At 43.4% G+C, this 22,942-nt stretch overlaps 1 protein-coding gene across 1 annotated transcript; it reads right to left on the reverse strand.

The window, feature by feature from the left end:
• Window positions 1-216: 216 nt before the first annotated feature.
• On the reverse strand, window positions 217-21,620 carry lzts2a (leucine zipper, putative tumor suppressor 2a). Its single transcript, XM_080287892.1, has 8 exons — window positions 21,122-21,620; window positions 6,762-7,427; window positions 4,932-5,588; window positions 4,717-4,839; window positions 4,326-4,472; window positions 3,571-4,086; window positions 3,240-3,344; window positions 217-3,107 (listed from the first exon to the last, which is right to left on the reverse strand). Exons 2-8 carry the CDS (start codon window positions 7,392-7,394, stop codon window positions 2,925-2,927), a joined length of 2,364 nt encoding a protein of 787 aa, XP_080144018.1. The 5' UTR covers window positions 7,395-7,427; window positions 21,122-21,620; the 3' UTR covers window positions 217-2,924.
• Window positions 21,621-22,942: the final 1,322 nt, after the last annotated feature.

Below are 22,942 nucleotides of genomic sequence, written 5' to 3' on the forward strand. Positions count from 1 at the left end.
AGCAGCCTTGTGATGCATCATGCCAGTATTGAGAATTTTCTCTAGCACCACGAAGAATTAATACTGCTCTTAAGGCCAAAGGAGGTCCAGCCCAGTGCCTGCAAGTGTACCTAATAAAGTGTCAGATGAGTGTATTTTACACTATAATGCAAAGTTGGTTCATTCAACCTAAAAATAAGCAAAAAAAATTTCAGAAGCAATTAAATCTGCAATCACTTCAAGATGTGACAACTTGTTCTTTAATTAAAAACAGTCATTTGTACAAGAAATGTACACATAAAAATATACATGGACAACTACATACTCTATGAATGAATGAAGACACACAGTAAGCAAATGTTTCAAAAAAAAAAAAAAAAAAAAGCACATAAAACGATGGGGGAAAAGCGCCACAAAAAAAAAGTGTGTTACGTTGCTTTGGTCTAGTCACAGTGGCTACATTTGAAATAGATATTTTGTCTAAATAAAAGACAATGTCACTCAGTTATACTATTTAGTGTTTTACATATTTACACAGAAAAATGGTCATGCAACGATGAGGGGGAGGAAATGAGAATTCGATATGCACACAGTGCTTTGGAGTGAGGGAGTCTGCTTTCGAACACCTGTGCTTGCTGTTAATATGAACCTGTGGTGAGTAATAACAGTCTAGGCTTGGTTAACAACGTGAAAGTGGTTGGATAAACTACGCTTCCAATGGCTTTACTTTGCAATCACAATTTATGCACAGACCTTTAATGCTCCACAATACCTCCTCAGCCACAGTTATGTGGTTATGCAAAATATAGCCAAATATAGCCATGAGCATTCCTTCTCTCTGGCCATAACTTAATAACGAATCCCTCAAAAACGACTTGTGCAGTTCTAAACAAATGACGTGGGAAAACCTGAAGACGACAGCGTGAATGAGCGTGAGATTACGATGCAGACAGTCAAGTGAAAGATCAATCAAAACGGAGAGACAACAGACCAAAAAGTAGCCTAAAATAAGAGCTCCCCACTGCTCTATCACCTGCAAGGTTTGGTCATTAGAAGGTTTTCCACACAGATTATATAATGTAAACATTAAATTTTCATGCATTACAGTATTAGGTGCACTCTTCCTTTGTCGCCACCTCCATTTGCAATTGATCCATCATTTGAAATATTGGTATGAGATATACATTAATCCACACACTTATACCAGTACTACAACAAAATATCTTCGGGTGCTATATATATATAAAAAATATACAACATCTCCTCCATTATATAGATTTTCATTTAACTATTAATCCTCGATATAGACTCTGCAAAATAAAAGCTCTCAGCAGCCCACTACCGCCATGCTCAGTCGTATGCACAGCCCTGCATAATACCGTGAGAAAACAGCAGCGCAACCCACAGTTTTTATATGTAACATGCTCCTCGCCGGTTTATATTTAGGCCCTCAAAAACTGACCTGCCTTGAGGACATTCAGTGCTGGAGCTACTGCATCTGCAAACTCTCACTTGACTGCTGCGTGAACCAGTTTCTTCTGAAATCTCATACAACAAAGACATGCAGACATGCCAGTCTCACTTCCTGTATAGCAGTCAGTGAAGAGTATAATCTAGTGGGCAGGAAAAACGGGAAGGGTAGGAAGACTTCATAACAGTTATTTGGCTTTGCTTTGCCAAGAGGTACATAAAGGGAACTAATGGGAGTGAAGGGAGATAAATGGAAACTCTGAATAAGAATGCAAACAGTTCAAACACTGGCTTAAATCTCTGTAATTCTGTAAATATGCTCTATTTTTAGTTTCCTGATACCAACCACAGAGGTGCCTTTCACTGTTATAAAAATAGCTGAGTAAGAAGCAAACAGAGAGAAGAAAAAAACAGAGAAAGAGGGGAATCGGCAGCATCCTGGAAATATCACTTATACTAAAACGTTTATGTGAGATCGGTGCATTGTCTAAAGAATTGACACGTGTGCAACAGTTGGTGGTCTTGAAAACTTGAGCAGAGTTCAAATAAAGCATTTCCTTTGAGCGTTTGGTTTGGCGTTCCCGGTAGGTTTTCGGAAACGGCTGAATAGGATGTTCACATGTAAGCAAGGAGGCGCACGTCAGTATTGGTTTGTTTGAATTGAAAACAGTTGAGTCCTGAACAAAAAGAGGGCAGGGAAGTTGTGCAAAATAACAGCGTGCTTCTCAGATGCTCTCGTTACTGCATTTCTCAGAAGTGACAATACATTCCTCATCAAATACGCACAAGCCAAAGAACAAAATATTGGTATTTTTTTAGACTTGGTAAAATGAACTTTGATGCTATCAACTCCATGAAATACAAACAGCAGTTAACAGTAATATTTGGGATTTGGAGGACTGGTGCAGCGGGGGTTTGCGTCGCCGATGAGCACGGTTCGGGCGGGTGATGACGTCGGCTTTAATAACCAGGTGATTGATTGGTCATCTCTCGTGGTGCATGAGTACGTGCACGCTGGTGTCTGGGTGTTTCACGTCGTGTGCTACCAACAAAGTTGTAACCAGATTTCTCTGTGTGTAGTAATGTTTTTTTGCTTTAAGGTTCCCATCGATTTTCAATACCCTGATTTGAACGTGGTCTGAGAAATAAAACACTTCTTTCCCTCCTCTCGCTCCCACAGATGGAAACAGGTCTTTGTGCTGGCTTTGTAGTGGAATAAAAACCCATTAAAAGCGTAGTGGGAGACACCTTAAAAGGATTTACTGGGAGTACATTTGTGTTAGCAGGAAGTGAGAATGCACCTTTTGGGAGAGCTCCCTTTTAACAGTGACAGGTGGTGAGTGCTTGCTCGATGATCCGGGCAAAGCCACGTTGAAGATAGTGCAGTATTTGGCCCAGAGTTGATTGTTTGGTTTACACCTTCAGAGTGTTGCCATGGTTTTTATTTGGACATATTGCTCGCAGCGCGTGTGTGTTTATATCTCTGTGGCAGTGATTTCCTCAAAGTGGATGTCATTGCTGCCGCTGCGCACTTCATAGTCCTCCATATCCCTGTTCTCCAGCTCCAGACTCAGCTCCCTCATCACTCTCTCCAGATCACGGTTGCGACGGTACATCTGGATGTAGTTCTGCTGCAGCTGTTTCTGGTAGTGGATTACCTGAGTTGATGGGAAAACAGCATTTGAGTTAAGTACATAGGTAAGGAGGATTAGCATAAGCTTTAAAATCTAGTTTGACACGTGTCACGCTGAAGGAAAAAGATTTAAAGTCAGTCGCCACGAAATGTTTACCTTCTCCTTTTCCTCCTGCCACACCCGCCTCTCTTCGTCGAAACGTGACAGCTGCTCCTCACCAGTCCTCCTCTCATACATGAGCTCAGCCTTCAGCCTATCAACCTGTTTCGATGTATCATGTTTAGTTCCTTTTCTTACAGAAATTTAAAGCAAAAAATTTGTAATGCTCGTCTCTACATGGGCCCATAAGCTACATAATAAATAAATGACAGCACAGAATGCAAAGTATTCCTATCAAAAGGCCACAAAACTGAGCTGACACAAAACCTCAATTGCATCAATTCACTTTCATCACATATGCTTGTAAAAGTTACCGAAAAACACATACCTGTTGCCTGAGTCCCAACACTGTTTCTGCATTCTGCCTCTGAGCCTTGGCTTCATCGCTCTCTCCACCCCAGACCAGATGAGTCTCCTCTCCGTTGCGGTACACAGAGGGACTGGGACCTCCCCTTCCTGCCACAGCTCTACCCTGTTGCAGCGTCAGACTCATGCATTGCCCCTTCATGGCTACATTTCCAGGCAGAGCAGGTCCGCTGTGACCGGTCAGAGCGTCACGTAGCCGGGCTGTCTCCTCTTCCAAACGGCTCACTTTCTCCCGGAGCAGCTCAGCTTCACTCTTGCGCCTCTGGAGTTCATTTTCGCAGACCTCCAGCTCCAGTGACCGCGTCCGCAGAGCAGTCTGGGCCTCCTGGGATCGAATCTGGCTGGCTTGCAGCTCAGAGCGAGCTTCTCTAAGCTGGGCCTTCAAGACCACAATGTCTCCTGCCTTCTGGCTGAGCTCCGACTGGATCTCCTTAAGCTGCTGCTTCAGGAGAGAGATCTCTCCTGACTTTTGACATACCTGGTGAACAACAGAAAGAAAGTGAGAGAGAGGCAAACCTCAATTTCTTCCAAGCTTACAAGTTCGTTTCGGGATTTTATGTTTTTATTAGTTGCTAAAAAGTAAGAGATGAACAGAAAATGAAAAGAGCAACTGACAAACAAAAATAGGATCACACAAATTCACAGCTGAGACATTTAATCACCGCGCTGCTTCTGGCAGATTCATGACTGACTGTCTGGTATCTCGCTTTCACCTACCTCCCACTTTGTCTCCTCCAGACGTGGCCCTAGTTGGGTCTGCTCCCTCTGGATTGTGGCGCACCTCCTTTCCAGTGTCTCTCTGTCCTGCAGCAGAGAGGAGAAGTCCTCCTGTAGCTTCTTTTTCTCCTGCTGTAGCTGAAATACCTGACAACACACAAAGATGCACGTGATCATGCTTTCTTACAAAAACACAGATGTGCTAATCTAAAATAAGACATGCAAGTGTGGAGAGAGAAAACTACTAAAGCATAAGACAACATTAAAAATAACTGGAACAAAAACAAACACATTTGCGGCAGAGTTTGGGTTCACTGTGTAATGGATTAATCGAGCTTTCTAATTTAACGCTTACATTTCTTCATTTAATATTTTTAAATACTTGGCATACCTGTAATTGAAGCACCTGCTGTGCTCTCTGTGCCTTCTGAGAGGCCTGCTTCATCTTCGTGGCACAGCTCTGTCTCAGCTCCTCCATCTCTCTTTCACAGCGGCGCTGCTTCTCTTCATACACCTGTCACAGTAAAAGACGCAGCTGAGAGGTCAAACATCAGCTCCTCAGCGTATCAAGTTTATGATCGGTGTCTTGAGGCGACCGTGTCTCACCTGGCAGATGGCAGCTTCATTCTCGTCCAGATTTTCTCTGAGCTGCTGGAGCTCCAGGTCCCGTTCCCTCAGCTTCTCCTCGAGCTCCCGCACCACGGCCTCGTAACCCTCCACGGGGGGTGGAGAGTGGCCACAGGACCCACTGTCTGACAGGGGCTGCCCGCGCCCACTAAGTGACCCCGAGCCTGTGCTCTTGCTGGACGAGGAACGTCCACTGTCTGAGTTACTGTGACCGTGACTCCCGCCTCCACCAGAAGTATTTCGGCTGATGCCCGACACAGGCTCCAGCTGGCCTCCTGACCCAGAACCAGCACTGGAGCCCTCACTGGGAGCCAAACTGTAACCTGTGCTGCTGTGAGTAGGGAGGCTGGAGAGCGAGTTCCTCCCTGAATCTGACATGGAGCAGGACTGACTGCTCCGAGCATTGCGACCACCGGTGTAGGAGTTGCACTTCCCTTCAGAGTTGGAACTGCTGCTTCCACCATTCCCGCTTGTACCGCTGGCACTGCTGGATCCTCCATGGGGCAGCAGAAGGTTGAGGCTGGCCTCCGACAGAGTGCTGGCACCTGGCCGTGGCGAAAGATACTGTACGGAGTGCCGATTCTTGGGAACGACAGGCTTGAACGCTGTAGGACGGATCAGCACTTTCTCCATGTTCTGAAAGTGTAGATTATTAAAAAAAAACCAACTAGCATTAATGACTGTTGTGTTAATTAGTAATGACTGAGTAAAACTCATTAGTAAAGGCTGAGCGATGTGCTGGCAGGCCACCCCACAAGGCTCTGATTAGTTTGGTTTGGTTTAATTGATATTTAAAGGGTTCATTAAGCAATTTCCTTAATGATATTCCTATCGTATAAGATGGATAGACAGACGTAAGATGGAGAAGAGTGGAGGAGAGGAAAAAATCTGATTAAAGGGCACAGAAACAAAGGGCACAGACGAGAGCGAAGGGAGAGTCGTGACAAAGACTGAGAGCGTGAAAGCATCCTCTCCTCTGTAAGCATTTTCTTAATGATCTTTCTCAGAGTTCACTAAAGACGTCACTGGATGCGAGCGAGCTCTGACACTCATCATGATGTGTCTGCAAGGTGAGCAGCTGTCAAATGATCCATCTGAGCCTGTCAGGCCGGTTATTAAGCTTCCCTCCGGATCGATAGGAATAAATAGCCAATTAGACAGCTGAGGTAATCTGCTGTAAAACGTGTTCACGCAGGCAGCAGAGATAACAGATTAAAAAAAAGTCCTCAGTATGATATTTGATGTCCTGGTGGGTGATATTGAGATGTAATTTAAGAAGAAACTGACCTATAAATATCTTCAGATTAGAGGTCAGGGGCACTGACAGAGGTGCTGGGGTTTCAGTGTCATGCTGAAAGGCACTTTCCACTTTCTGCACCACCCTACAGCCCCAAAGGATGTGAGATATGCGAAACAGTACGGTATGGTAAACGATTAATACACGGTTTAAGATCTTTCAACTACATTTAATAGATTTCTTTAGCAGATGAAGCTGAAGATTGATATGGACTCAAAGGCATGGCCAATTGATTTGGACAGTTATTATACTTTTTTATTTTTTATTTCGTTTTGATTTTTTAAAAATTCTGTTTAGTTTCTTTTAGCCACAAGATTGGGTTTGCTAGTTTCAGTTTAGTTTTTATTAGTTTCAGTGTTAGTTTTAGACTTTTGTCAATATTATTGTATTTATTGCAAATGTCAGAGGCAAGAATATTTTTATTCTTGCATCCTCTTGTTAATATCAGCAAAATGAAATCAGAGTATTAAATCAGCATCATCTTCCCAGATTATCCCTGTACTTCTCCTCACCTTCTCCAGCTGTCCAGACACTGGGATGAGTTTGGGAGGAGGTCCACCAATGTTCCCATTTAGAGTCCTGTTGTCTTTTTGGTCCTCTGAGTCGCTGCAGGGGCTTGCAGCAGTCAGCACCAGGTTGTCGTTCCAGTCTCCAACCACCACCTCCTTGCTCACATACCCAAAGTTCCCATTAGTGCTGCCACCGACACCGCCTACTGTTCCAGCAACCGTTACACCCCCTCCTGTCCCAGCAGAGTTTCCAGGCCGTGGCTGCTTCTTTGTGGGAAGCGGTGGAGGCAGAACCTGGGCCTGAGGCTCTGTTCTGTTGCTGATAACCAGCAGCTGCTCCAGGGAGCTCCCACTGCGGAGGGTATTATCCTGGAGCCGGAAGCAGCTGGTAGCTGGCGTGGAGCGGCGTGGCTTGGTGTTGAATTCGCTGGCAGCCCTGCAGTGTCTCTCTTGGTACGTCCGGCCTGATATGAGACTACTCACTGACCCCATGGCTGTGTCAGAGGTGCAGTGCCCACAGGGGCCAGAGCAGGGACCTGAGGGGGAATGGGATGATAGCGGCCGGCACTGCTGGATGTCGAGGCCTGGATTCGGGTGGTCACTCACGGTCAGGGGTAGTGCCTGAACCAGAGCCATGGTAGCCCGACGGCGTCAGACGCACCACACACTCTGATAAGAGAGAAAACAGACACAAAATGTTACATTTATACTCCAGATGCAACTATTACACAGGTTTTTTATTCAATGGTGTTTATCCTAGTGTTGTATTTTTATTTTATTCAAAAACACAACACTAGGCACGAGAAAAGATCACTGCAGAAAGCTGCACTGCGGTGGATCAGTCAAACTACATCAGCGTGGGCTGTAGCTGCAGAGCAAAAGTAGCAGTAGCCGTGTGGAAGGTAAAACACTAAAATGAGACTTGCCAAGAAGGACGCAAAGAAGGGTATCGGATGGGTTGGGCTTAACTCTGAACTGACGCTTCGCTCCACTAATGATAAAGTAAGTCAATCAATTTAACAAATCTAAACCAATCTATTTTATTTTAAAGCCCTGCAAGAGATCAAATTCTGTGGACATGCATTTCAGCTGATTTGACAGGTGTAAAAATTTGGAGCATGTAAGACGCTTTGGAAGGAAACACTTTCTCATGTAGCAGCTTTGGCTCCTGTGTCCACAGCTGTCTCACACATCATGGGTGGGAGGAGATAAAACTTAATGAAAAAAATCTTCATATTACAAATCACCTCTGAACTCTCTTCAATGTGTTGCCATTATTAACAAAACTTTAAATGCAGACATATGTTTTGGAAGAAATTGTGTTTCGTTCTTACAGTAGAGTTCCAGAGACTTGAAGAATCAATGGCCTGTATTAGTATAGCGCTTTACTAGTCCTTAAGGACCCCAAAGCGCTTTACACATCCAGTCATCCACACATTCACACACTGGTCATGGCAAGCTACATTGTAGCCACAGCCACCCTGGGGCGCACTGACAGAGGCGAGGCTGCCGGACACTGGCGCCACCGGGCCCTCTGACCACCACCAGTAGGCAACGGGTGAAGTGTCTTGCCCAAGGACACAACGACCGAGATTGTCCAAGCCAGGGCTCGAACCGGCAACCTTCCGATTAAAAGACGAACTCCCAACTCTTGAGCCACGATCGCCCCAATGAGCAATGAAGCAAACTTATTTTTTCTGATTCACTAAACCCACTTTACAGCTGTTTGAAATATTTCAAACCCCCTCCCCCGTGACCTCCACAGTCACGGCTCATCCCTCATTAAACATACTGTATCTACTGCTAATTGCCAGTGTCATTAACGAGGCAGGAGGAGAAAAAAAAAAAAGAGGATGGATTTAGTAAAGGGTGAGGGGGGTGAGTCACAATCATCTCCAGCTCCAGCTGCTCTGTGATATTCCTGCGTGTCCTCGTCTGAACCTGCGAGCAGTCATCTGGGTATTATTCCTAAAGTGGTTTGAAATTTATTCACTTTACCGTTTTATGATGACAAGGCTCACACCCATCAAAGAACATCTTTGAAGGAAATGAATATTAGCTTCAGTCGGTTGCTGTACTATTTTTAGGCAGTGAAACATGGATAGATATTATTAACACAATAAATGGAAGCAGATTAAGTCTTCAATTTGCAGATAGCATTATCAGTATTGCCCAGAGGGGCATAGACGGGACTCGCATCCTAGCCTGCTGTGCCAATCTGAAACCCGTCTGGCCAAGTGGAATAATCCTTTGTGCCATGGCTGCACACGGTTATGTACATGTCCATTCTGAAAAATGGTGACAATAATCACCCCCTAAGAGAAGTCTATATTCTCGGAAATACAATAAATACAAACACCAGCTGTGGATTAAAATAAAAAGGAATGAGAACAGTTTTGGTTGGCTGTTCTAAAGCAAGTGTGTTAACTCATGTTTCAGATCTCACAAATTGAGCCAACAGTGCAAACTCTTGAACAGTGTCTCACTGAAGGCGTTCATGGTATTGGTATTATCAGAGACTACCTCGAGAATTTGGGAGTGGAGCGGATGGATGTCAACCCTATCGAACACTTGTGAGATTGGCTCGGGCATGCTGTTCATGGCAGAGTGAGAACAAAACCACACTGGCTCGCTTTTCTGTACAAATGTGGCAGCATTTAAGGGGAAGTAAACAGGTTTTCCAATAGTATAAGATTTATTGCCAAGAAGCAGTGTTACAACAAAGAAATTATCAACCAAACATAAACTTCCTTGCTTTTTATTCTAAGCTTACATACACCCGCTCGAGCAGTATACCAGCAGTGTTCATATATAATCAGCCGATTGTAGCCATTTGCCGGTATATCGGTATCAGCGTTCGTAACAGTCAAGTAAAGACGACACAGGAGAAACACGCATCAGCCATGTTAAGAGTGTTGATGGTGGATTGTTTGTCTGCCAGAGATTACCCTGAAACTTTTCCATGTTGTCAAAAGGTGTTTGGGACACAACAAACACCAGAACCAGCTGATCCGAGGAGAGTCAGCAGCATGTAAATGAGTTACACGACTTACTTTTTAAAATGCATGATCATCTTGTCTTAGTAAGGACATATACATAACTGTATATGAAAACTGTTTGGCAAATGTTTCTTTCATGTATCTTATTGAAAATACTGGCCAATATATCGGATATTGACTAGTGGTATTGGATTTTTAGATGATTGGCCCAAATGGGTGAGTGACATTGATTCCATCCATCACAGACCACTACTGGAGTGGGTTTTTTCTTACACTCAGTATTTCACTCTCCAACAAAAGTCGGTCATCAAACGACTCATTTTAATTTGGAAGAAAAGCGGTCTTTTAGCTGCTAACCATCTGCAATGACTACACAGCTGAATTAAGAAAAGCTAAACTATCTCCTCCACCCCTTTCTCGTCACATCTAGCTTCAAAAGGATGGCAATGGTGAAAATGCTCATCTCAAGGCTTAAAGATGGGACTCTACAAATTAAAGGTTTATATCATGGTGGCATGAAATTTTCAAGGGGTCACTAGAGGAACTGAGGTTTTTGGCACTTCAGTGTTGGCCTCATTTTGTGTGCTCGAGGTTGCCTCACACATGACACACAGCAGGAAACAGTCAAGCTCCGACATGTTTGTATTATTGAAAATACTGTGTGATTTAGATGAGAGAGCCTTACGGGCAGAGCGTGCAGCAACTCACACATCACACCCGCTCGCTAGTGGTGAATGCAACAGATATTAACTGTGCTATTTGAATACTGGTGCAATTGGACATCACATGGACTTTGTACTTGGAAGCTGGGAGGTTAACTGGGCATTTGCTGTTTCACATGCAGCTCTGTTGGGTAAGAAAAGCTGAAATATTTTGATTGTTCGTGAAAGTATGTTGACATAATGGATTTTATTTGTCATTAATGATTGAATCCTGATCAAGCAATCAAGTTTACAATATCCTGCTTTGATTTTATCACTGAAAAAATACAACTCACTGGATAGGAGTTTGAGGAAAGCATATGTAACGGCTCAAACTATTCATTCGTGATCAGTAAGCAGGACGATTCGATTCCTGCCAGTTCACTCCATACTGACTAAACCGTCTGTGAGTACATGGCAGAGAGTGACGGGGAGTTAAAGAGACGAGACAGGCTTCGTGAGTACTCGTGAGTCAAGGAGATAAAGATATGCGTGGTATGTGATCATTTCCAATGCCAAAATAATCACGCCTCACACAACCTCCTTTCCCCTTTGATCCAGCCACCACTAACCCCCACCCTTCTCCTCTACACTCCCAGCCCTGACAAGGACCTCTCAGGCAGGGATAATAGAATTAACAAGCCTCTGCGACCGTCAACCGTGACCCCCTCCTCCTGAGGAATGGGGTGGGGGGCGGCTGGTCTGATTCTGCCCTCCCCTCCCACCCCTGTGACCTCCGAGGGCAGGGCTTTGTTCTGGCTACTCGGGCAACAAATCTCAAAAGCTAATTTCCCCCTCTGATGTTGCTCACTGGTTGGTTCTTAAAAGTTATTGAAGGCCTCCTCTCCTCCTTGGTTCTTCTGAGAAAGTGAAAATATTTTCATAATCCGCTCCATCCGCCCTCACTGCTTCCTCCACCTTCCTCATTACACGCATCCTCCTCTGCTGTCAGCAGCACAAGACAGGCAGAGAAAAAACAGCCATCACCACTAAATATAGAAAACATCTCAAGTGCCTGAAATCATTCTGATAGTCTTTCATGAGGCATTTGATTCGGTGTTCAAAAATAAACTCCAATAGTGTTACAGCTAGCTGTGATGGGGTCAACCCAGGGGCACTTTACACCACATCCTGACACTCTAAAACTATTAAATGATGCTGAACCGCTTAAAGGCAGCATTACTGCTTCTGACAGGAACTGGAAATACTTCAAGTGGATGTGAGAGTTTAGCGTCCACATGGTACCAACTGGCCCAGGATGAACAAGAGCAGGGCTGATAGAAGAAAGAAGTTCCCAGGTAGCTCTCTAACAAGATCCAGAAGTCAGTTCTGTGACGGGGAAATAATCCCGTTATGATAAGTCTGTTAATAATGCCAGTCCTTCCCAGGAGAGGAAACCCCATTATTGAGCAGCAGTAGATCGCCCCTTGCAATCCCACGCAACCTCAGAGCTGTTCCGGAGACTCTGCTGGGCTCAGGACAAACTCAGAAAAGTGAGAACACGAAGGAAGGAAAAGAAAGGGGATAAGGGGTAAACACACAAAGGAAGGCTAGCTGTGAGTGTTGCCTGGGGTTTTAGGGGATTTTCCAATATCAGGTTGCCCAAAAAGAGGAGCCAAACAGAAATGAGCTTCAGGGAGAACCGTGCATCCATAATCCTGTTTATCATTATTTTGCCAGTGCAGAGACACAGAGGTCTGAGCACCTTAACGTCTCAAATCAAATGTGAACCGAGACAACTTGTCTTTGCTGAACCACCTCCTGCTGACCGAGCAAAAATGCTGTTACTCATGTCGGCTTGCAGGAATTTTCCTTCAACCCAACAAGCCGAAGACGACAACGACATGCAGTGAAATCTGCACGGCAGGCCACAGCTGTGTTATGGCTGTGAAAACAAGTCATGCTGAAGCATCTTCGGTCCTGTAAAACCCGAGGGTTTATGAGTACATGCGGTCAAGCAGCAGAGTGTGGCATTCTGTTTAAACTCAAATGTAACTAGCAAAAAGTGCTTTCCTTTGTAATCCAGGACATGCAGCTTGATGACATTGTAAAAAAAACTAGCGTATGCCGTAATCATGATAAACGTATCCATTACTGACACACAGGGCTAAATTTGCTTAATTAATCCTTTAAAATTTGAAGATGTTTTGACAAAAGACACAAAAGTCCCTGTTTTAGACTAATTTCAATAGAGCAAAACAGCAAATGTTCACACTGGAGCAGGTAGAACAAGGAAATGCATAAACTGCAGGGTGCTTTCTGTTTATTTACACCTGCATTAGATCAGACCAATTAAAGCACATCCAGTATTCATTCTGCTTTTATCTCAGGTCTATTCTCCACCAAATATCTTCTTGTTTCTAAATATCTAAATATCTTCTACATTTCTGATATCTGTATGTCAGAAAAATGTAATTTATTGAACAGTTTCTGATGAATAAACTGAAAATAACACATTATTTTTGGCCCCAAATCTTCACTCAGCAGACGTCTCAGGCATGAGGATAAAAATGTGCATTTCATTTGAAAGCGGAAGTCAGAATTTCTGAGTTCTCAGTCTGCATTTTCAGCTGAAATGCCTCCTCAGAAAGTTGGAGGAGCCCCACCAACCCTGACTTCACAATCCAAGATGGTGGCATCGCACATAAACAGAAATAAAAACTTCCACTGTTTCCACTTCCACTGTTGTGAGTTAAAGCTGGCTAAATAAGCCATACACAGAGCATTGACCAGGCTTTATGCATAAACCTGCTGCAGCGGTGTTTAAAGTGCATTGTTCCACCTCGTTAAGGAGCAAAACGATTTTTCCTTGCTTTTTCAAATTTACTACTGGAACAAGCTCAACTCATGAGCAACGTCACTCCTAGCTCCGACCTCCGAGGCAAGTGGAACACCCTCAAAACACCTGTTAGTGTGACTTGGCCACCCAGCCAGCAAAGTTTGCCCCTTTAATGATGCTGCAGACTTTTCCACCTGTGGTGACAATGCTGCATGGATTGTAAACATCGCTGTGTTTAATCATATAAGAATGTGTTGCAAGTGAATATTTATGTATTTCACATTGTTACCAAAGGTACTTATGTCTCCTCCCTTTTTCACAAGGAGTTTGCATGTTTGATTTGGCAGCATTTTACACTGATACCCTTCCTGATGCTACCTCAAAGGTGGATTTGTGTCCCCTATGAACTAGCAACCCTAACCCTAGCGCTTTCCAAGAAAATGTGTAAACCACTACAGTATGGAGCCATCTCTCTCCTATCACTCTTTCTTTTCCATCCTCACCGTTTCATACCACTCCCTGCTCGCTGGTCTATGCAGCTAGATTTTCAACTGCCCATTCTTTAACTGCAGCACCACAGTGTGACTAACCAAAGGTAAAGCCAGTGTATAGATCAGAGCAACAAGTGGAAAGAATAAAAATCACCAGATCAGAGTCGGTGCTGCAAAAATATCAGTATGCAAGTGGTAATAAGAACCACACATTATGATGGAGTGGCCGCCGAGCTGTATATTTTTGATCAGTGGCACTCAAGTACTTCCCCAGCAGGACAGAGAGAGTGCATAACATGAAATTGAATGCTCGCAGCAGAAAAATGCCACTCTGGTATACAGATCCTGGGTGGCCTTGATTAATCTTGAGACAAGTGATCGCAGTGGATGGAAACAGAGAGAGAGACAGAGGTAGAGTGAAAATCAACAGGCTAGGTGAGTCACAATAATCCTCGATGGCTGCTAACAAAAGAGGATCCACAAGTACAGGCAAGGCAGCGACACACAAGCACACAATAAGGCAATCAGTTCAGCCCTAATCTGCTCACCTCTTTATTTGTCACGCATCTACTCGCTGAAACGCCGCAATAAAACTTCAAACGGGCAAGAAATGGTATTATAATGAAGTAAGCCGACACCACTGTAAAATGAGACATGTCTTTTAAAGTTTTGCCAGAAGACCTGAGGTTATATTATTCCATCATTCCTGCACAATGACTGTCTGTCTGAGTGGGCGCTCACTGTCACCTACCCCCACATGGCTAGGCTTTACAGTCTCAGTGTGTGTGTTTTGCTGAATGCATGCATACTTTCTTAGTCCTCATTAACTCATCACCTTAGAGCCAAATCTCTCTTCACTCAGGAGAGATATTGTCCTCTTTGTTTGACGCTAACTTTTTTCGTGTTGAGCTCTGACTTCATTTTTTCATTTTCTTTGTCAAAAAAACCCCAAACAAACAAAAAACTGGAGAAATACGTTTTCTAGCAAAGTGCAAGTCTGTGCAGGAGTAACTGGCAACAGGTTCTCCTTTGCTCCATTTTTTTCCTTTTGTGCTTTTACAACCAACTTGTTGCTGTTGCAGACCTAAGCCTCTCCCTCTGTTTGGAAGCGTTGCCATGGCATTTGAGGCCCACATTTTTCATGTGCATGGCGAAATGAGATAGAGTCAGGAAGCGTGGTGAAAAAAAGAAAGGAAGGGAAAGAGTGATAGAATAGGTGAATAGGTGAGTGAAGGAGTGTGTTTTGTGCATTTGTGACAGTTTGACAGCAGACAGGTTTGGTTCTTTAGCATCTCAAAGCATCTGGCCTCAATTTGAACTTGAGAGCGGGCTTACCGAAGCCCAGACTCTCTTGTTGTCCTATCACGCACAGGGACGCTCACACATACATATAGCTGCAGGGGCAAATCATAAAATTCTTGTGGGGGTTGAAACTACTGAAAATGGAAAATGGAAAGACATTTAAGTTGACATATAGCCACGAATAGACCTTGGGAAGATTATTTCTAAGTTCAGTTTGGAACACACTGCCTGTTAGGTTCCCCACAAACACCCACAGCTGACTTAAGAACTGAATCTTCTCATACATTTTGTCAAGATGCACCAGACAATACATGTGGTCACACACACACCAAGCTTCCACAGCCAGTATGTCACTAATAAATGGATTATACTTACTTACAGATGCACACGTGGACAGCTGCAAACAACATGGATGAGCAGTTAGAAGAATAGTTACATTACCATTACCAAGTCTAGTCTAGTTTTAGTGTGTATATGCACATGTTTTGTTTACTCAGCTACTCCTTTTATACACTTCAACCTTGATGGGTTTATGGCTGTGGTGGTGTACCACTGTTACACCAACACAGTGGATTTTTTGTTTTATCATACAATGATATACATGATGTGAAGAGAGTTTTACAAAAGTAGCGACTTAACTGTTTAGGAATTACAGACATTTTGATTCATAGTTCGCCATTTGGGCTCAAAAGTAACTGGACAATTGACTGACAAGCAGATTCACTGCCAAGTGAGAGCTGTTCCTTCATTATTCCACTGTAAGAAGAGGGTAAAAGGCATAAAAGATCTAGAGTGGATTGCAAGTACCTAACTTGCATTTGGTAGCTGTTCACTGGAAGTCTCAATTAGGCTCAGAGATGTCAATGAAAGTTAACAGTCCTTTATTAGGCTTAAAACTAAAATAAGCTTCAGAGAGACAGCAAAAAGTTCAAAAGTGATCAAGTCAGCAATCGAATGAACTGGCCCGGTGAAAAAGACTAACAGGTCTGAAAACCCAAAGAAGACAACTAATGTGCATGATCGCAGATTTATTTCCATGGTTCAGAAAAACTAAATCTAACCAAGTCAAAACCACTCTCTGGGAGGTAGTCCATAATCAAGAGATGCCCTCATGAATGAAAACACAGGGAGCTTACAGTAAGGAGCAAAGCACTAGTTAGACTTTGCCAGAAAACATTAAAAAAAAAAAACCTGTTCTGATCCAAAAAAAATTCTTTGGAAAGGTGAGACCAAGATGAAAGATAAAGGATAGATAGTTTAAAAAAAAGAAAAAGCATGGATAAGGAATCAAACAGCTCATGACAGATAATGCATACCACGTTATCTGTCGAACACGGCGGAGGTAATGTTATGTCATGGGCATGCATGCCTGCCAGTGGAGCCAGGTCATCAGCACTCATTGATGATCTCACATGCTGACAGAAATAGCAGCATGAGTATGAATATGAATTTAACATGGCATTAAATTTTAGGTCTGACATATTTAAATTTGTGTTAGAAATGACAGAGAACTCAATACCCAGCCTTTAACAGTGCTTCAGTCAGCTGACGCTGGAGGAAACTGAGGTAGCAGTATGTGTAAAAAGGGGAAGATGGCTGACATTCCTGGTCTGCTCCAAATGTTGGATTTTCCAGGAGGTTTTCCAGCCACTGAAAGTTATCCAGCAGTGGTCAGCGGTCAGACCCACAGACACTGGAAATACCAAGAATGCCGGTGGTAGAGACACATGGATTAGTCTGGCCAGTGGACTACCGTTTGTCAGGATCAATGACCAGTTCAAACTAAACTATTTCACTTAATTTATGAAATCTTATCAGTGGAAAAGCATGTCATCTGGTCTTTAACAACATGGCTAATCCAAACTCTGTTTGAAGCCTCATTGTCCCAACAGTAGTGAGAAGAGCAAGTTTTCCCTCTTAAACTTCCCTTCCTTCCCCCCCTGCTGCTTTGGCTGTACGACAGTGGAGGGCCATTGTTTCAGTTTAACAAGAGGGTAGAAAGCAGAGAGAAAAGGCCTGTTATCTTACACTGAAAGCAACCACACTTTGGCACACAATGTGACCTATAATGCGACGCAGAACAAAGACGGGGTAGCGAGCGATATGACTTTCTCTTTACTGGCATCCTTCAATGAGGAAAAGTAGGACTCGATATCTGAAAAGTCTCAAATTTTTCTTATGTTTCTCAGAAAGTGTCACAGCTCGAGAGTGAAATCAGCAATCATAGCTGAAGCAGAAGATAACAAAGACAATGCCGCCCACACGCATACACAAAAAACACAGAGTGCTACTAAATACAGCCAGGCAAATGAGTTCCACAGCAGCTATTACATAAGCAACAACGCCTCACTTTAACTGTGCCAGCCTCACTGCATAAATTCAACTCCACTCATGTGGGAAAATATCTGACATGGCGAAGGAGCACATGTGCAGACGTATTCAGACATACTGTCCGTGCCGCTGCAAACTCGAGAAAGACAGAGTGGGGACAGGCTGGCTTGGAAAATACTCATTCAGCAAACTGAGCACAAGCCAGGCCGACTTCGAATCTCTTGCCGTCTCTCTGTCTTCCTGCATATCTGTCTGTCTCTTTCTGGATTCGTCCACCCTGCTCTTCAACTAGAGGCTTTACATAAACACCTGGCATGAGATGTAGCTAAATGGGATCATTGCAAAAGAATGGAGCCGAGCACAGAAAGTGTGAAAGGGGCTAGTAAAATTTTATGGAATCTGAATCCATCCTTATAATTCGGTCTTTTTGATGAACTTGGTGCCCCAACACCAAAGAGACTACCGCTGCTGAATGGGTACATGTATTTCAAAACGTAATTTGTCCTATTGCTTTAACAAAAACAGCATTTTGTTGCTCTGCTGGAGATGAAAAAGTAATAAATGACACATGGGAAAGAGCTGTAATTCTAAGGTATATAAATAACAGATTTTTCTCCAGGTACGATGCACTCATCATCACCTGAACCATGACAATGTAACCCCCTAAGGTTAGGAAGCCTAAGATGTAACACTACTGTAACCAAAAACACAAGTTCCTAAACTAATATGAGACAAGAACAATGACAGTTCAGCGTTTTAAAAGCATTCTGCTGTTGTTTTATTGACTTTGGAACATTTGCCGTTCTCAGTAAGTCATGTTAGTGCACGATTAGCACATAGATTGTAAATCACTACAGTTTGTTTCTTTGCATGGGCGAGTGCTGTCAAAAACCAGTATGAAAAGCAATAAAAACCTTTATCTGAGAAAGACTGAATAGTTTTGAATAACACTTTTTTTCTTAAGTGTATCTTGTTTTTTTTAAGGCTACTGCCATTAAAAAGTCATTGTTGCACATGTTGGTTATATTCAGAGGTTATGTGCAGCCTACCATACATTTACCTTTAAATGCTTGCACAGCAAGTTGATACTGATAGCATATCCTCCACCAAGTAAACAGAAACAAGCTCATTTATTTCCTTTGGTGTGACAGCTGAAGTCAAACTGGCTAATGCTGTTGTAGGACCCCTTTATTTATATTAACCCTCTCGCACACGGGGCTTTGGTGTTATTTCGGCCGGTCATGTACCTCTCAGATGTTGATTGTTCCTAGCATTTATCCCTGTGTGGGTGCATCAATGGCCACGTGCACATTTATAGAGAGGTGTCAGGTTACGGTATAGTCTTTCAGAAACGGTTTGAAATTATGACATACCTACAGCATAGGCACGTCTGATGAGTAAAGAAACTGCAGCGAGCATTAAAAAGCTATTCGTTCTTATCGACCAGCAGGGGGCGACTACACTGAATTTGGAATGAAGTCTAGTTGTATAGAACCATGGTCCCCAACCTTTTTTGCGCCACGGACTGGTTTAATGTCAGACAATATGTCGCGGATAAATACAACAAAATAAAATGATACAACCAAGACAAAAACTGTGGTATTTTGTAAATATAATAATAAATGCGAATTTACTGTGTAATTGTGTAACTTTATTAGCAGCGCCCTCCTGAAATCCGCCAACAACATCAAGAGCAACATCCTCCACTCTGGCCCTTAATGCTCTCTGGTTGCTATGGTAACGTGTAAATATTTCTACAACTACAACACGGGAAAAGACCCAGGGAAACCGAGTTAACGATAAAAACCCTGAAAGCCATAAATTTCACACCCGAGCCTCAACTCTTGTGGCCTGGTACCAAACAAGTCACGGACCGGTACCGGTACGTGGCCCAGGGGTTGGGCACCGCTGGTATAGAAGTCATGGAGAAAACGACCCTTTTGGCGCTCTTGACTGTGACCTCAGTAACACAGTTTAATGATGGCCTCAATCACTATTTTTAAGTCTTACTTAATACAATGTGAGATTTATTTTGTGAATTTGGTTTGATTCAGTCACAAAGAAGGATAAAGCAGGGTATCTTTTACAGTTTGACTGACTAGCATCTATCATGAGTGTCCCTTGGTTTTTCAGGTAGATCCACTGTCTTCTCACCAATTTCAAAATATGAAGATGGTGACTGTGAAGCAGTTGGGTGACATCATGGTGGCTATGGCTATCCTTTCTTTAGGGCAAATGACAAATGATCTAAAGTTTTTGCTGGCATTCTGTGTGAGAACGTGACTTTAACAAACTGGAACGTGATCTTAAATGAATCCAGCCCACCTAAGCTCAGCCTAAACAGAGAGAGGATAAAAGGTAAAAGACTTTCAAAAGACAAAGAGAGCCACAAAAGGTCTCAATACCTTTTTTTGAAGCTGCTTAACTACCTTTTAGTACTGTGCATACACACCCACAGCACACAGGAAGCATTAGTCAACAAGGCTGCAACATGTGACACGTTACCTCATTTATTTTGTCCAGAGAAGATGAGGTAACCCTTCTTTTCCATCTCTGCCCCCATTCTCACTCCCCTTCACCTTACCGTTAACGTCACGTCAGCGTTTGTGCATTTATAGAGTAAAACGTCACTCCTGCGAACTCTGCCAAATCCCATTCTGGGTAATTACAGTCTTCTCCTAGCAAGCCCTCAAATGAAGCCTTAACATGATACAATCAAACACAGATACTACAAAGAGTTGAGTGAATGGACAGCACTGCGAGCTGTCTATAAACATATCTGCTGACGCACCATTCTCGGGCCAAAACAAACTTGATGAGAAACTACAATATGTGGCCCGAGGCACACGAGGAGTCTTGTAATTACACACATAGGGAAGACATGAGAGGAATAGCAGCGGGCTCTACCCCCAGTGCTTTGTCATCAAAAGAAACACAAAGATTCCCTTTGAGTCTTCTGGATGAAAACATGTTTTTTTGCAGGTCACACTTTTGAGATGTGGCCTAATTGTCTGCTTTGGTGCAAGTGTACATGCTGCCTCATGCTTTTCTTATCTTCACTGTGAGTGTGTGTTAAGACAGATTGAATAACACCCTCCTCCTTCTTCTCCTTCTTCCTCCAGGCCAACTGTCCAAAAAGGGGGGCAGCTTTTCTTAAGGCTGAAATTTCAAATCAATACTCCCAACAGTGTGTAATGAGTAGATTAGCCAGGGTCAGGATTAGAAAACCTGGGCTCAGACACCACAAAAAACCCTCATCATCCCACCTCAACAAATCCAGGCAACCAGTTTTGTTTGTCCCTGCACAAAAACTCTTCAGGGTCATTTAGACCAGCCACAAAAGTGACAACTTAAGAGCAGTAACTTCAAGCTTCTGAGTCTGTCAGCTGACTGAAGTTTGTGAATCATCATTTAACTATTCATTACTCAGTTTTTAGAAGTCACCAGCATTTTTTCTTTACTAAACTAGTTTCCATTCTAGTTGCAAAATCCTTGTTGCACGCGCCTCGCTGTCCATCTCCCTTGCGCCTTTCGTTAAATGTAACTCACCCTCATAAGGGGCTTCACACAGAGAGTCAAGGTGCTCATGAATACAAAGTTTATTCTCAGGCAAATTTGCATAAATTTAAACGAAGCCAAACGGCAATGGAAAGCAGGGTGAGGAGAGCCTGAGTTTGGAGAATCTGAGGCATATGCACTGACGTTTCTCATACAGACACATGTAAGAGCACACACACTCTCTCCTTCCCTCCATACTCACTCCAGTGAGAGCCCTGCATCGCTGCCTTCACTTGTCTCTCTTGGAAAAAAAAGTTTAAAAAAAAAAATCAGTCCGGTGCTCTGATGGCTCAGATTCTCCGCGTCTCCCCTTCCTTCTTCTGTCGACTATCTCTCCCCTACAGCATTCCAGCTTCCTGCCGTTGCCTCTGCGCCGCTCCCAGACTTCATATCCTGACACAAGGACTTTCAAATGGAAGCCCTTTTATTTTCCTGTCCCCTCACCACCTCCTTCTTGGTCTTCTCACTTCACTCCACTGTTTCTCTTCTCAGCTTTCCTTCCCTGCTGTCTGCCTTAGCACCGCCTCCCCCACCGCCTCCTCCTCCTCCTCATTCCTCCCTCCCCTCTCCCACTTTTGTCTGCCTCTAGTTCCCCTCTTTTAGCACACACACTACTCTCTTCTGACTCCCTTTTTCTCCTCCCCCTTCTCTTTTTAGCCTTAGAATCATCCCCCTCCTCTTTCACATTTACTCTCTGCATCAGCACAGTGCTGCATCGGATATGACATTTTGGGAAATCTTATCCACTTTTTGTGTTTAGTGGATTTGTGTTCGAGCACAATGGCCCCAGGCATCGGGGGAATACCCCTTTCAACACGGTTTGCAGGACCTATCCCCTTTGGCTAAATACTAGGCCTAGTTACACCCAATTAACAAACAACATCCACCACATGAAGAGCAGCAGTCGCTACAGAGGAAGAAAGAGGGCGAGTCATTTATCTCAGTATATTATATAACATCTTTCTGGCAGCGTGCACCTCATGTTCTCCAGTGCACATGAAAGTGAGTGTGGGTATTGTTCACCAGGTATTAGGAAGATGCCCAGGTCCAGTGGCTGCAAAACCAGCCCAGTTCATCACCCCTTCACTACTACACTGACAGCTGATAGAAGGTCTTTGAGCTGATATACTGTGTTTGGTTTTCTCCAGACATGGCGGCGGGTATTATGGCCAAACATCTACTTTGGTTTCAAGGTTGTTCCAGAAATCTTGTGGTTTGTTCAGATGCAACTTTACAAACCTGGCAACCCTTCCAAGCCAGTACTACTGTCATTACCTTTAACATTTAACATACCAACTGTAGAGTCAGAGATGCAAGTCTCTCCTTTCCTCATAAATTTACTTCAAGTTTTATGATATTAAGCTAAAGTGCTAATGTTATCAAAGCACTATCATTGTTAGCATCACTATTGCTAAGTCCAGCCTCATACAGCTGTTAAGTGGGTACAGGCAATTAATTGATCAGGACAGCTCAATTGTTGAGTAATTTTTTTTTTTTACAAATAAATTCATCATTTAATCAATAATTAAGTCACTGACTGTTTCAGCCCTAATTTACTTTCAGATCACACACTTGGCTCTTGTGTGGCACGCAGCACTTAGCACTCTTGGTTGGTTGTTGTGTGCTGCCGTGGTGGAAAACCAATAAGAGGACTGAATAATGGTGTGTGTGTGTCATCACTTTCTCTCTCCTTACTGGAACTCCCCCATTCCTCCCTCTGAGTCCCACGGTGGTAAAGTGAGAGAAGGGGGAAAAAAAGAAAGAGTTCACTTTTGCTCCCTGACTTGGCACTTTGCTACCACTAACACAGCCCACCTCTCTGGGCTTAAAATACAACACCAGAAAGCTTTTGAGTCTTTTATATGTGTGTGACACTGTGCGAGTGTGTGTGAGTCAGCAAGAGTTTCTATTTCAGCCTTTGAATAGGTAATAAAAATCCACAAAACCAGTGCATCAGCTCAGTTTGAGTCAGTGAAAAACAGGACTTGTGACGTATTAAAGAAAAGTGAGAGACTTTGTATCT

Source organism: Astatotilapia calliptera, chromosome 13 (assembly GCF_964374335.1).
Source record: "Astatotilapia calliptera chromosome 13, fAstCal68.1, whole genome shotgun sequence".
Classification (NCBI taxonomy): domain Eukaryota; kingdom Metazoa; phylum Chordata; class Actinopteri; order Cichliformes; family Cichlidae; genus Astatotilapia; species Astatotilapia calliptera.

Excerpts from the sequence above, each read along its gene's own strand:
- lzts2a (XM_080287892.1), bottom strand. The coding sequence starts at position 7,394 with ATGGCTCTGGTTCAGGCACTACCCCTGACCGTGAGTGACCACCCGAAT. Across the intron at positions 4,840-4,931 it reads ATGAAGCTGCCATCTGCCAG|GTGTATGAAGAGAAGCAGCG; the intron begins GTGAGACACGGT and ends TTACTGTGACAG. Across the intron at positions 4,087-4,325 it reads TGGAGGAGACAAAGTGGGAG|GTATGTCAAAAGTCAGGAGA; the intron begins GTAGGTGAAAGC and ends GTTGTTCACCAG.